This window comes from Urocampus carinirostris, chromosome 4, assembly GCF_059441175.1.
Source record: "Urocampus carinirostris isolate Australia breed hairy pipefish chromosome 4, RoL_Ucar_1.0, whole genome shotgun sequence".
Lineage (NCBI taxonomy): Eukaryota > Metazoa > Chordata > Actinopteri > Syngnathiformes > Syngnathidae > Urocampus > Urocampus carinirostris.
This window is the reverse complement of record NC_142352.1, coordinates 7,147,538-7,163,049: the sequence shown is the minus strand read 5'-3', so window position 1 is coordinate 7,163,049 and position 15,512 is coordinate 7,147,538. Positions and strand designations below refer to the sequence as shown.

At 40.1% G+C, this 15,512-nt stretch overlaps 1 protein-coding gene across 3 annotated transcripts in view; it reads right to left on the bottom strand.

Annotated features, from left to right (window-relative positions):
- The window catches only part of ano1a (anoctamin 1, calcium activated chloride channel a), an 80,792-nt gene that overhangs the window by 56,318 nt on the left and 8,962 nt on the right, over positions 1-15,512 (bottom strand). For all 3 annotated transcript variants that reach the window (XR_015850239.1, XM_088333537.1, XM_088333538.1), the window contains exons 2-3: positions 6,782-6,918; positions 1,342-1,689 (exon numbers count right to left, since the gene is read on the bottom strand). Coding sequence is in view for 2 of the 3 variants with exons in the window: in XM_088333537.1 (XP_088189663.1) it covers positions 1,342-1,689; positions 6,782-6,918 (485 nt within the window). In the remaining variant the exon portion in view is untranslated. The remainder of the gene's footprint in view (positions 1-1,341; positions 1,690-6,781; positions 6,919-15,512) is intronic.

The following is a 15,512-nucleotide window of genomic DNA, read 5'->3' as shown; positions in this document are numbered from 1 at the left end:
AGATGGCCAATAGGAGAGAGCTAAAGGACATCAGAAGAGGGCTTCCCAGAGACTCCAACATCACTAATTCGTCCGTTTTCGATGGAGTACACTTAGTTTAATTGTTAATGAAATTAAATCTGCCCCCGTGTGAAAATGTCTGCTTCCTGTTCATCTTTTCCCTCAAGAAACGAGCGCGCATAAATTGCTGGGCGAATGTAGGTTGTGTTTGGTTAATGGAGTCAGATAACTAATTCGAACGATTTGGTAAACGGTACATTTTGATAGTAATTCCCAACAATTCTGAAAGTGAATTTCTGTTACTATTTGCTCACTACCCAGAGCTTTTCCGTGCACAGGAAAATCTAGCCAGCTCACAAAAATCAGGGCTCGAAATTGCTAATTAAGAAGCAAATTAAGTCAAAGTTACAGTGCATGAAGGTAAAAAAACACGGGTTCCCCTAACGCTGTGTTCTAAATGCGGTATTTTGAAGTCAAGGTCGAAGTAGAACGAAGTTGAGTAAAGTCAGTAGAGTTTTTCTAGAACCGGCTTCTTCGGCTCGGCTCACTAAAGAGAACCGGCTCTTTCGGGTCCTAAACGGCTCTTCATGTTGTTTTTACTTCTTTAATCCCTACACGACCAAATATTATTTAAAATTATGCACAAAATGACTTAAAGGAAGGGGGAATAGAACAAAAAAAAATACCAAAATGAAAAAGTAGTGAAAAGCTGAGAAAAAAAGAAACAAAAGGAAGAGAAAAAAGAAGGAAAATTTCGGAAAAAAAGCCAAAAAAAAAGAAAAGAAAGAAACAAAGGAAAAAAAGAACAAAAAGAAAACAGTAACAGCTAGGAATAAATAAACACAATGAGATTTTTTTTTGAAAAAAACAGGGAAAAGAAGGAAAAGTTTGTGTTGCATTCAAATCATTTCCAATTATACCAAGTCAATCTTGTTGCCAACATTTTACTTCCACTAAAAAAATGTGATTAAGTACAGTTGTGTATCCTGCAACCGACTAAATAAGCCCCCCAAAAATGTATTCTGCGACAAAAGATACCAGGAAAAAAAAAAGAAATGGAAATCTTGTGAAAGAATTCTTGTAAAAACAAACGACGTTTGTCGGCCCTACAACCTTTGCAATCGTACATGAGTCGATTCATTCAAAAGTGAAAAATAATTTCGCATTGCCGGAAACTCAGCAAAATGTAACTTGATGTCAAGTTTTGGACTTCATTATCTTGCCACACTTGGGATTGCCGTTGCTCACTGTTGTTTCAAGCGTTGCTCACCGACTTGGTGTGAACGCTCAGACCCGTAAGGAAAATGACAGGGACCATTGTACCTGACCCGCTTTTCTCACCTCCTCAACCTTCTCCAATTCCAAGCCAGTCTCCAGGAGCTTTTCTTCAAACTCTTGCCGCCTGAGTCGTTTCTCATCTTCGATCAGATCGGTGTCTTGCTCCTGGGCAGCGATTTCTGGGTCTTCTTTGGGCTGCAAAGGCGCCCGACTGCTTCTGATGCTCAGACTACGCCGAAGCCGGCGGACGAAGGTGTCGTCTCCAAATTTGGGTGATTTTTGACGACTGTGGCCGGGTTTCTGGACGCGGTAGGTAAGAACGTAGTCCACGCGACGGCGTCCATCATCAAAGTATGGGCCGAGTTGAGGGGTCAATGGTGCTCTGTCTTCAGCATTAAGTTTCTTCATATTCTAGAGGAAAGTCAAAGAACAGCAAAAAGATTGGAAAAAAAATAGAACTGACTGAACTCATCTCATCTCATCTCATTAGCCCATCCCAGCAATCATCGGGCAATGGGCAGGGGACACCCTGAACTGGTTGCCAGCCAATCGCAGGGCACACGGGGACAGACAACTCACTCGCTCATTCACACCTAGGGACAATTTGGACCAGCTAATTCACCTGAAATGCATGTTTTTGGAATGTGGGAGGAAACCGGAGTTCCCGGAGGAAACCCACGCAAGCACGGGGAGAACATACAAACTCCGCACAGGAAGTCTGGAGGTGGATTTGAAACCCACGCAGGAGGTTCCCAAGACATGAACTGTGCCATTAGCCCAGGAGGTAGAGCACTCGTCTTGGGATAGAATAGAATAGAATAGAATGGGGCAGGACAGCGGCGCAGTGGTTAGTGGCACAGTTCTAAGGTCTTGGGAACCTCTTGTGTAGGTTCAAATCCAGCTACCGGACTTACTGTGCGGGGTTTGTATGTTCTCCCCGTGCTTGGGCACTCCAATTTCCTCCCACATTCCAAAGACATGCATTTCAGGTGGATTGGCCGCTCCAAATTGTCCCTAGGTGTGAAGGAGCCAGTTGTCTATCCCTGTGTGCCCTGCGATTGGCAACCAGTTCAGGGTGTCCCCTGCCCACTGCCCGATGATTGCTGGGATGGGCTCCAGCACCCCCGCGACCCTACTTAGCGGTGCAGCTAATGAGATGAGATGAGAATAAATCTTTATTGTCATTGTTACAAAATGGGTTGAAAATATGGTGACAACGAAATTCGGCGTGGCACTCCAGGTTCACATTTGACAGTGAGGATAAAGGAAAACAAAGAAGTAGAGGAACAAAGAAGATAAGGTTATAATTTACACAATATTTACACATGAAATGTGGGCATGTAGGATGTTACATACAGTTTTTGGATAGTATTAGTGCAAACCAGCTCGGTGGCCTTGGGGGTATGGCGCCCGCCCCGAGACTGGGAGGTTGTGGTTCAAGCCTCGGCTGAGTCATACCTAAGACTTAAACATTGGTACCCGTTGCCTCCCTGCTTGGCGTTCAGCATTAGGGGTTGGAATTGGGATGTTTGGTCACCTAAAGACTCCCAACACCTCAGTTGGGTTGAGCAAGGGGGCTGGGAATCCCCTCCTCTGAATCAATCTCCCAAAAAGAGTCAGAAATGACTCTAGCCACCTCCCACTAGGAATAATGGGTTTTGAGAATCTCCCATCCGGAATACATGGGCCCATTCATTTCTATGGGTAGTCATGGAAACGAGGGCTTTTTCAGAGGTTAGTGGGGACTAAGCAGGGACTGTCCAGGGTGGCTTGAGGGGGCCCGACCCACATTACCTTTAACCATGGGTAAATGGTGAATTCCAAAGAGTGGATGCTAGCGAGAGGATGCTAACAGCTATGTGCGCCGCTAGCAAGGTGTTAGGTTGGCATAGCCAGCCCAAGTATTAGCGATGAGAGGTTGAAGCTATGCTTACTCATGCTAGCTCTAGAAACTATTGGTGACGAGTTGGGCTGGCGCAAGCTAGTTGTAAACACTGTGGGCAATGCTAACTTCTTCATGCCCCAAAATTTTGGGAATGGCCATATTGTAACTACTTCATATTTACAAATTATGCTAATGGATTCATGTTAATGAGTTATGCTAATGGGTACATACTAAAAAGTGATGCTAACGGCTAAATGCTAACTTCTTTATGCTAAAAATTTTTGGTAATGGAAATATTTTAACGACTTCATATTTACAATTTATGATAATGGGTACATGTTGATGAGTTATGCTAACGGATACATGCTAAAAAGTGATGGTATCAGCTAAATGCTAACTGCTTCATTTTAAAAATTTTTGGTAATGGCAATATTGTTACGACTTCATATTTACAAATTATGCTAGTGGACTCGTGATGATGAGTTATGCTAATGGGTACATGCTAAAAAGTGATGCTAACGGCTAAATGCTAACTGCTTCATGCTAAAAAACTTCGGTGATGGCTTTTTTTTAACAACTTCATATTTACAAACTATGCTAATGGATACATGTTGATGAGTTATGCTAATGGCTACAGGCTTAAAAGTGATGTTAATGGTTAAATGCTAACTGCTTTATGCTAAAAATGTATGCCAATGGCCACATGCTAACGAATCAGCGAAATGAATAGGCTTAATGGATTCCGGGTGGACCAATTCAAATCGGCCAATTCTATTTGAACATGTATATTTTAAACGTTTTTAAAGTGTAATAACAGTGTTATTACTATGGTTTTACCATGAATGTGTTTTTTAGACCTCCACAAGGCATATCCTTGTTACTAACGGTTGTGGGCCCATCTCAAATGAACTTGCCAGTACTGCGGGTGTGTGGGGGGGCGGAGTCCCCCCCACAGAACCAAGTAAAAAATGACAGAAACATCTCTCTGAGCTAAAAACTTTATGCTAACTTATAATGCTAACAACTGGGGCAGGGGTCAGCAATAAATGATTGGTGAAAAATTAATGCCATTAATTGCGAAAAATTAATGGAATGGTTGCTTAAATTCATAAATCCATTTATTGCAAAATTTAAATAATTAGCAATTATTGCAACCCATTAATTGCGAAAATATTCGGGTTTTTTGTTAGTCGATTGCGTCAACAAACGTGCAACTTTTCACGCCGCGCGAGCATTTCGTATGCGGTCAAGGTCACATAAACGCACAATCGGGACAGTGCATGCATACGCGTAAGCTACCGTGCTTCCCCCATTATAAGACCCACCCTGAATATAAGGCCCAGCTTTTTATGAGAAATGAAATTCAACCTTCCTGCAAACAAGAGGCTCATATTACCTATGAAAACCGTAGATATCAACGTTATTTAACAACGGCAATGCTTTTCTAAGAATTTTTTAGCGAAAATGTATTACTTTTGCACATATTTTTATTTCAAAACCTCAATTTTTGACGATGATTTTGAAGTAAGGCCGGCCTTATATTCGGGGAAACACGGTAGCTGTACGTACATAGTGTGGTTGCAAAGCAGCTTTTTATGGGTCGGGACAAAATCGGGCTTGTTGATTGGCTCACGTTTTGCCTCAAGCACGTACGTCATGGATGCCCATACGCACACGTTGTACACCACTACTACTACGCTGTATTGATTGTAATCTTCGCACGGTTATGGGACCGAAGGAAAAAATGGTTAGATTAGATTAGAGGGACCAGTTTGTTCGACCATATTGACACGGCTAGTATACCATTAAATTACCAATTAATGGCTAGAAATCCAATAAATACCCATTAATTGGCCTTGCCGCAAAAAAATTAATTTTAATTTTTTCGCACTTAAATATTAATTTTTTTTCCAAAAATCAATTACTGATGACCCCTGAACTGGGGTTATATATACAGATCAATCACAACTCTTACAATTGCCGCGGGAATTGTCTAGTTGTATCATTGTAATCCTGTGCAGTCCTTTGAGACATTGATTAAGGGCTATATAAATAAATTTGACTTGACTTGACAAGTGTAAAAATAGTCAACATTGTGCAAAATATAGTCAACTATGTAACGGGTGTCATAATTAATAACTTTTGTTTTATTGAAATTCCTGCTGAAATATGTTGTATAGTTTCTGTGTAAGTGTCCTGCAATGATGAGTCCAACAGTGCCACCTGCTGGTATGGGGTAAGATTTGGTTTGGGCTTTAGACTTTGCAACTGGAAGGTGGGGTTTTTTGGCAATCTACAACGAGCTGCCAAAGGTAAGACACGATGAAATATGCTAATAAAAGACAAAATAAACTAAATATGTATAAAATGACTAAATTTTGTGCAGGCTTGGGGAGTAACGGAATACATGGAACGGCAAAAATGAGGTTTGCAAGCTGTTTGGATTGATTTTCATTTTGTTTCTGTCGCATTTTAAGTTAGTTTTGCCGGAGATCAAAGAGATCAAAGCCAGGAGAGAAAGCTTACCACGTGTTGTGAGTCATCATTTTATTCATATTTAGTTTATTTTGTCTTTTATTAGCATATTTGGCATTGGAGTCATCCAAAAGTAACTGAAAGTAATCAAGTTAAAGTAACCCTACCCAACCCTGCTACCTACCTACCTACCTATCCATCCATCCATCCAGTTCTACCTACATATATATCAATCTATCTTTATATTAAGACCTATCTATCTATTTAGACCTACCTATCTATCTATCTATCTATCTATCTATCTATCTATCTATCTATCTATCTATCTATCTATCTATCTATCTATCTATCTATCCATCTATCCATCTATCTATCCATCTATCCATCTATTTATCTATCTATCTATCTATCTATCTATCTATCTATCTATCTATCTATCTATCTATCTATCTATCTATCTATCTATCTATCTATCTATCTATCTATCCATCTATCTATCCATCTATCCCTTTCTAGACCTACCTATCTATCTATCTATCTATCTATCTATCTATCTATCTATCTATCTATCTATCTATCTATCTATCTATCTATCTATCTATCTATCTATCTATCTATCTATCTATCTATCTATCTATCTAAACCTATCACTTTCTAGACCTACCTATCTATCTATCTATCTATCTATCTATCTACCTATCTATCTATCTATCTATCTATCTATCTATCTATCTATCTATCTATCTATCTATCTATCTATCTATCTATCTATCTATCTATCTATCTATCTATCTATACCTATCACTTTCTAGACCTACCTACCTATCTATCTATCTATCTATCTATCTATCTATCTAAACCTATCACTTTCTAGACCTACCTATCTATCTATCTATCTATCTATCTATCTATCTATCTATCTATCTATCTATCTATCTATCTATCTATCTATCTATCTATCTATCTATCTATCTATCTATCTATCTATCTATCTATCTATCTATCTATCTATCTATCTATCTATCTATCTACCTATCTATCTATCTATCTATCTTATCTTATCTTATCTTTATCTCATTTTTACGTATTTATTGAAAATGTCAAGAGAAAATCATTCAAACAAAAAGACATTCAGTGTCTTACGATGGAGTCGTTGTGGGCCATGGCATTGTTCTCGTCGAAATTCTTCTCCTCGATAGGAACTGGTGAGTAGTTGTCGTTCCTCCGCATACTGCAGGGCTCCTCAACTTTGGGACTGTCAGTCCTCAAAATGGGAGAATCTTAGAAAGATACAGAAAAGGAGAATTCAACATTGGCTTTAGAATACATACTGAATATTTTAAGACTGAGATACAACAATAGCAAAGGTCTTCAAGGGAAGACAATTGCAAGCAGTGAAGATTCCTTAATGCCTTTGGTGATGACAATGATTTCAGGTCGGTAGTTCAGGACATCTATTAGGAAGTGTCATGGTTTGCTATTGGAGCGGCAGACCCAAGTGCAAGGAACTGTAAAGTAGGCTTAAACGTATTTAGTCAAGGTGTGTATTTCTAATCAGTTTGGCGACTCTTAGTCTTCCTGTCTTTGTTTACATTTCCAAGGGGGTGGTCTGTGGTCTTTGATCTTTTGTCTTTGTTTGAAGGTGAAGACCACCCCCAGTACTTTTCCATGCCTTGCAATCTCAATCAAACACAGAGGCAGACGGGGGATGACTGAGATTGAGATCGAGATTGACTAAGAGAGTATGGAAAGATCTCAGCTCCCCGGTAGCAACTGGTTTAAAAACGTAAGTCTTTGCCTGGTGCATTTTCTTCTACGGTTAGCCAATATTTTTTAGCTCTCCCGCACTTCAGGGGTCGTTTTGGACCCAACAGGATCCCACAGGGAAATAATATAAGCTCAGCTAATTAAAACACAATAATGATGACAAAGATTAACAAACAAACACATACTAAACACACAGAGACAAACAAAAAATGCCCGTACACACAAAAGGTAGATTAATACCAGGGATGGGAACAGACTGTGACAGACTTAGAGGTAAGATCGGGGTTAGAAAATCCAGCCCTTCCCAACCCGGGCCCCCTGGGTCATAAAGTTTGACCCCACCCTGAGCCCGACCTAATAACCTGGTTTGAGAGATGGAGCCCAAAGCAAAAAAAAATGTCATATTTTAATCGTGAGGACTCGGGAGGATGACCGATGATTTTGGCCGATTTATCAACCGTTATCCCCCCTCTACCACCCCTTCTCGCCGGCTTTTCTGGTTCCAACAGTGCAGACTCTTAAACCACAACTCCAGTACGTAATCAAGACAAAGAAAAAGAAATACAAATCAACGATGGGTGAATCAAAAAAAAAAAGGAAGCGAAAGAGAAGCCTGGCCCAAACCTGAATGTAATGATTGACATTTTAGGCCTGACCCGACCCGGATTTTGAGTCTTGAGATCTTACGTCTAGACCAGACTGAAAATCTGTCTTTCATAGAAAGTATTTTTCAATCAATCCTTATTTATACAAATATAGGGTTAGGGTTAAATACAGATGTACAGAGACTCCTCGCTACTTCACACTGATAGGCTCCCTGACCCTTTTTGAACCCCATTTCCCAAGAGGAAGCTGTCAGACCGTCTGCGAACCTATGCTTTCAGCTAGGCAAGCTCCGTACCTTCCGACTTTCTCCTGCCCTCTTTTTTCCTGCCTGATACCTGTTGCCGACCTGTTTCTGGACCCGTTTCTGCCCTGCTCTTCCGTCCTGGCCATCGACCTGTTTTGCCCTGTTTCCTGCCTGAAACCTGTTGCCGACCTCTTTTCTGGACTCGTTACCACCCTTGGTCCCCCGTCCCGGTTATCGACCAGTTTTCCCGCTGCCTACGACTACCCTCGCTCGACACGGAAGTGCCACTTCTACGTTCCTGCCATCAGCTACCTGTGTCCGACGATCATCGGATGGTGGAAGCAAGTCCTACTCTCTTTTGCAATAAAACTGAGTTAAACGAACGCTATTGGGTCCTGTCTCCGTTCCTGTCTTGTGACATTTAATGTCATTGATATGATTGTATTGTCAAACAGCGAGTGGGTGCTGCCTCTGTAAACAAACTTAGAAGAAGAGCAACCGCTAGCTTTTAGCGGCTCGTTACATTGAAATCCGACTTTGAGTTACTATTGCGCGAAGAAATGCTAATCACCAGCGTTTCTCCTTGGATTATTATCGGGTTGGTGAAGCGACTGGGCCACCGTCGTGGCTGCCGGTCAGACTACTGCTACGGCTATGCTAACAATCCGAACATACTCCTATGGACCCTGTATCGTTCTAACACCATGTCTATTAGCCATGAAACGGATGACCTGGAGCTACAATTCGTGGGAAACTGCTATATTCAGGACAGTTTTATTTTAATCAATTCAAGGACACCCGATGCTAGCGCGAAGCTAGCCGGCCGCTGTCTACAATACTTTCTTACACTGCAAGGAAAAGCCCTCTGTGTCACGGTTGCCATGGCGCCCAATTGGCCCCACCCATGGGCGCCAGCCGAAGCTCGTTGACAGATTGGCTCCATGTCAGTATTTAAACGCTGTCCTGACTGTCGTCTTTTGTCGGTACGTATGCAAAAAATTTTCCTGTGTTTTTTGCTAGGTCTGTTTGATTTCGAATTTATCCTTTCCCGTCATCGCTCGCCACAGAAGTCCCACTTCCGCGGCTGAGCAACCTACTCCCCGCCCGCAACCAGCCATCTCCGGATCGAGTATGCACTCCTATCTTTTTTTCCCCCAAAAAACTGTGAGTGACATTACGCGAGTGGGTCCTGTTTCCTGTTCTGGTCCTGACACTCCGAATCCCTTTTACTATTGTATGATGACAGTAAAACCGTTCATTCAACTGCAATTGTGGGTTATTATTTGTAGATCTGTTATTTTGTTACAGTCGTATACTCTCAGTCAGTAATGACGCCATCTCGAGGTAAGTTTAACCTTTAGGGGCTTTTATAAAAGGGCTTTAGATTCAGGTCCTCATAAACCGCGAAAACCGAGGGTTCTATGTTGCTAGACGGACTCAAGAACACTGGAGATGTCACGCTCGAATAAAAGCAGATCAAACGCTCACGGCACCAAGAATAACAATACATTGTTCTGAGCACTTGCTTTATCCGTTAACACATAGCAATGTCGTGGTCAAAGCAGCAGAGCTGTCTCATTGTTGAGCCTCGGGGCGGAAGTGTCACAAAACATTTTGGTGATGTTTCACTCCGTCCGTTGGAATAACACACGACTACAGAACCTAAGGATCGTTACGCAACACGCTGCGAAGCTCGGCGTGTCACATCAGTTGGTCAATGACGCACCACTGGTGAGCTATTTTCAGGACCGGACTGCGGGCTATTAAGGTTTTCTTGAGTAGTGATGGATCCAAGAGGACTCATTTTCTGGACTATGCCACCATGTGGACAGAAACATGTATATCAATAAAATGGTTGGGTGTAAGTTATGCTCGGAGTTTTTAAACATGAACTGTTCTGTGTTAGTCCCAAGGGGCGCCAAGAACCCCTCCTTTGACTGGTACCCGGCTCTCGACGCACCTGACCCCTTTGGCCCTGCTGGTGGTGAACCCAAGGGTCCCCACGTCGTCCCTTCGGGCTGTCCCTGGCTGGACCTCGTGATCAAAAACAGAACCCACCTCCAGGCCTGGCTCCAGAGGTGTTCCGGGTATGTCCCACCAGCAGGAGGGCTCGAAACGACCCAGGACATGCTGGAGAGACTATGTCTATAGCACAGGTGTCAGACTCCGGCCCGCAAGACCATTTTACATAATTGTTATTAATGGCCCGTCAATATGAACAACGCCGTCTCATCCCTGGACATCATATTCTGACGTTTTAGTCACTGTACCTATTCCTTCATATATGACTATACTATACTATATACCAGGGGTCTGGAACCTATGGCTCGCGAGCCAGATATGGCACGTTCTATAAGTACCTATGGCTCAGAGACAAATTGAATTGCATGCAAATTTTCTCCGGCAGCACGGCGGCGCAGTGGTTAGCGCGTGTGCGGCACAGTTCTGAGGTCTTGGGAGCCTCCTGCATGGGTTCAAATCCAGCTACCGACCTTACTGTGCAGAGTTTGTATGTTCTCATGTTATTTGTGTCTTCTGTGTGGTTTCTTGCAAACTTCTAACAGGCCTTATTATGGTGTCATTGAGAAAGGGATTTCTTCAGTCCACTCTTCCATGAAGGGCATATTTATGCAGAGTACGTCTAATAGTGTGGTTTCAAATCCAGCTACCGGACTTCCTGTGCGGAGTTTGTATGTCCTCCCCGTGCTTGCGTGGGTTTCCTCCGGACACTCCGGATTCCTCCCACATTCCAAAGACATACATTTCAGGTGAATCGGCCGGTCCAAATTGTCCTTAGGTGTGACTGAGCGAGTGAGTTGTTTGTCCCCGTGTGCCCTGCGACTGGTTGCCAACCAGCATTTATCGGGCAGTGTCCCCTGCCCACTGCCCGATAAATGCTGGGATGGGCTCCAGCACCCCCGCGACCCTACTGAGGAAAAGCGGTGCAGCTAGTGAGATGAGATGAGATGAAATTTTCAAGGCCATTAATCCTGTTCAGATACACGCAAAGCCAAACCAAAGCTGAATTTTGAAGTAGTAAAAATGAAATGATATGATTTTTTACATGGGTAAGTGTGAAGCACATTGTAAACCGCTTTGGGAAGTCTTCATTGACTTGAAAAGCGCTATGTAAGACGCTAACCTGCTTATTGGGGGTATTGGGGGTTCAGTGTCTTACCCAAGGACACTTCGACATGTAACACGGACGAGCCGGGATTCGAACTGGGATCCCTTGATCCCAAGACGAGCGCTCTACCTCCTGAGCTACTGCCCCCCCCAAGTACTTTTCAGAATATATAGGGCACGTTTTCACTACGATTTACAGTCAAGGTGACACACAAAAAAAAATTGTTTTGGCTGTACAACGCTAAAGAATCCTTTATATAAAAGCTCACTATATAATCCGTGTTCAGTGTTCAGATACTTTTTGATGAATCCACGGAACAAATTGTAAATACGCCAAAACACCGGAAGAGAACTTAAAGTTATTTGATTGGGTGAGTGGGAGGGATGGGTGGAGCTATGCAAAAAGTGCAAGCACTCCCTCCCATCTCTCGCCCTACTCCGTCTGCGCCAAAGGTAAGCACATCAGGCTCCCTTTTCTCAGAATGTTTTGACCTTTTTTCAAAATAATTTGTGTAGCGTTTTCATATTTCTACTTTTGACAGGAGATATATTAAGAAGAGCAAAATCTTATGGGATATTTAATTTTTTTTTAATATATACATTGACATAGGAGCAAAGGAATTTGAATGTTATTTTAATGTTAAGTTGTTTAAGTTAAGTTCCAAGTTGTATAATTTAACAAGCTATTTTTTTTTAGAGCGAAATAAGAAATACTGTATAAGTGATTTAAGGTTTAAATGTAATATTCTTGTCTGTTTTTATTCATATTTATGTTCCAAAAACATTCAGGTTAAGTGTGTTCAATAAATGTTTATCCTGGTCCAAAAATCACAACGCTCTTTGACGAGCTAGTGAAGTCCAGGGGGGGCTTCTTCGGCGCGCCCATGGGAGGAGTCGGCACACCATAATGCGGGGAGAAGATGGCCAATAGGAAAGAGCTAAAGGACTTCAGAAGAAGGCTTCACACAGACTCCAATGTCACTAATTCGGTCATTTTCGATGGAGTACACTGAGTTAAATTGATTGTGAAAATAAAACGAAAACCAAACCTCAGAAACCAGGTTGGAACTGCAAAAAGGTGATGGTATTAAAGGCTGAAAGTGGATAATAGAAAATAACCCAACAATGGGTTCTGTCCAAAAGGTCCTTATGAAGGGTCAGGCTAATTGGGGACACGTGTAGGGTGATTGGACACACCTATCCCAATTACGAACCGATTAGACGCCCTCTAATTGAACCCTAACAGATTGCTTCACATGTAGTTGAAGAACCCGTTTCGTGACTCACCACACTGGTTCGAGTCACATATAGTATTTCCATAGTAGTATTTTTTTTAGTATTTCTGTAGTACTTTTATTGTATTTCAAAAGTAGATTTTTGGTTGTATATCCGTAGTATTTTCGTAATATTTTATTAAGGTTAGCGCCTTACATGGCTGCTCGGCCGCTATTGGTGTGTGAGTGTGTGTGTGAATGGGTAAGTGTGAAGCACATTGTAAAGCGCTTTGGGAAGTCATTGACTTGAAAAGCGTTATAGAAATGCATATCATTTCATTTCATTTCATATTTCATTACTGTAGTATTATTTTTATGTATGTTTGTACAATCTCTGTTGTATTTTGTGGTATTTCCATATAAGAATGATTTTTTTGCATATGTGAAGTATATCTGTAGTATTTTTGTATTATTATAGAAGTTTTGTGATTATAGTATTTTGTTGTTTTACTGTAGCATTATTTTTTTAGTATTTTGTACTATCTCTGTTGTATTTGAAGTATTTCCATATAAGAATGTTTTTCGCATATCTGTAGTATATCTGTAGTATTTTTGTTTTATTACTGTAGTTTTATGATTATAGTATTTTTGTTGTTTAGCTGTAGCATTATTTTTTTAGTATTTTGTACTATCTCTGTTGTATTTTGAAGTATTTCCATATAAGAATGTTTTTCACATATCTGTAGTATATCTGTAGTATTTTTGTATTATTATAGAAGTTTTATGATTACAGTATTTTGTTGTTTTACTGTAGTATTATTTTTTGAGTATTTTGTACTATCTCTGTTGTATTTTGAAGTATTTCCATATAAGAATGTTTTTTGCATATCTGTAGTATATCTGTAGTATTTTTGTTTTATTACTGTAGTTTTATGATTATAGTATTTTTGTTGTTTTACTGTAGCATTACTTTTTTTAGTATTTTGCATTATATCTGCTGTATTTTGAAGTATTTCCATATAAGAATGTTTTTTGCATATCTGTAGTATATCTGCAGTATTTTTGTTTTATTACAGTAGTTTTATGATTATAGTATTTTTGTTGTTTTACTGTAGCATTACTTTTTTTAGTATTTTGCATTATATCTGCTGTATTTTGGAGTATTTCCATATAAGAATGTTTTTTGCATATCTGTAGTATATCTGCAGTATTTTTGTTTTATTACAGTAGTTTTATGATTATAGTATTTTGTTGTTTTACTGTAGCATTATTTTTTTAGTATTTTGCATTATCTCTGTTGTATTTTGAAGTATTTCCGTATAAGAATGTTTTTTGCATATCTGTAGTATATCTTAAGTATTTTTGTTTTATTACAGTAGTTTTATGATTATAGTATTTTTGTTGTCTTACTGTAGTATTATTTTTTTAGCATTTTTGTACTTTCTATGTAGTATTTTGTAGTATTTCCGTATACGAATGTTTGTTGTATATCTGTTGTATTTCTGTAGTATTTTTGTAGTACATTGGTACCGTGCTTTTATTTTTGTAGTATTTTGTGATATTGCCATAAGATATTTTTTGTGGTATCGCTTTAGGTGTAATTTGCAGTATTTCTGTTGTAAAACTCTTGTGGTAGTATTTCTTGAGTAATATTTCTCTAGCATTTTGTTGTATTATAGTTTTATGTATTGGTATTTTTTATCTATTTATAATTGATGTATTTCCAAAGCAGTATTTTAGTAGTATTTTTATCAATTTTTTGTTGTATTTCCATAGTCGTAGTTTTGTCATATTTCTTTCATATTTTTGTAATATTACTGTAGTTGTCTATATGTAGTATTTCTGGAGTAAATAATTCTGTTGTTGTATTTTGTAATATTGTATTACTATTGTAGTATTTTTGTAGCAATTCTATACTATTTTCTATTTTCAGAATGAAAGCAAAATAATACACGAAGTCCCTGTTTTTAAGCACTATATTTAATACGTAGTTTTGTAGTTATTGTGTAGTATTTTTGTTTTATAGAAGAAGAGAAGTTAAGGACTCTTGGGGGCCCCCTAGTGGCTGCGGGGCCCTAAGCAGCGGCTTATCTCGCTTATGCTCTGGTGTGGGGAATACAATATTCATATAATTGGAGAAAAATAGTTTCTGAAGAAAATCAGTGTTTATAGTTTTCTATTATCACCCCTTAAAAAGCCAAAAATAAAATACATTATTTATGGGTGTATATGCAAATTATATCTGAGTTAACTATAAAAAAAAAAAATACTGTGTTTTTTCTCCCAGCAGTGATTTGACCTCAAATAAAACCAAGCAAATATCATGAACTTACCGTTTGCTTTTCTATAAAATTTGCTTCTATTGGTGGATAATAATGTCCTTAAAGGGACAGTGTGTAATACTTAATGCCTCCTAGTGGTACTTTCCTTCAGTAAAATATAAAAATGATAATTGAATACCAGGCAAAAATTCCCAAACTATCATGCCAATGTTAGATTTTAATTAGAAAAACTCTCACCTGTCCTGTTTTTTGCTCCCGTCTGTCTCTGGCTTCGACCCGTTTTGATCCTGATCACGTCTGCTCTCCCGTCCCGGCTTAAGACCCTTTTTCTCCCCGACTACGTCTACTCTCCCGTTCTGGCTTACGACTCGTTTCCGACCCCGACCACGCCTTGCTCTCCCAGTCCCGGCTACCGACCAGCTTTTCCGTCCCTGACACCGCCATCGCTCGCTACGAAAGATCCACTTCCGTATTCAGAACACAATCCGAGTACGACAGCGACTTGCTTCCCGTGTCCAGCGAACACCAGATCATGGGCTCTTTCCTTCAATACAACTTGCGTTAAACGCTACGCAATTGGGTCCTGTTTCCATTCTGGTCCTGACACCCTTTGTTTTACGTTTCCCTCAGCCTCA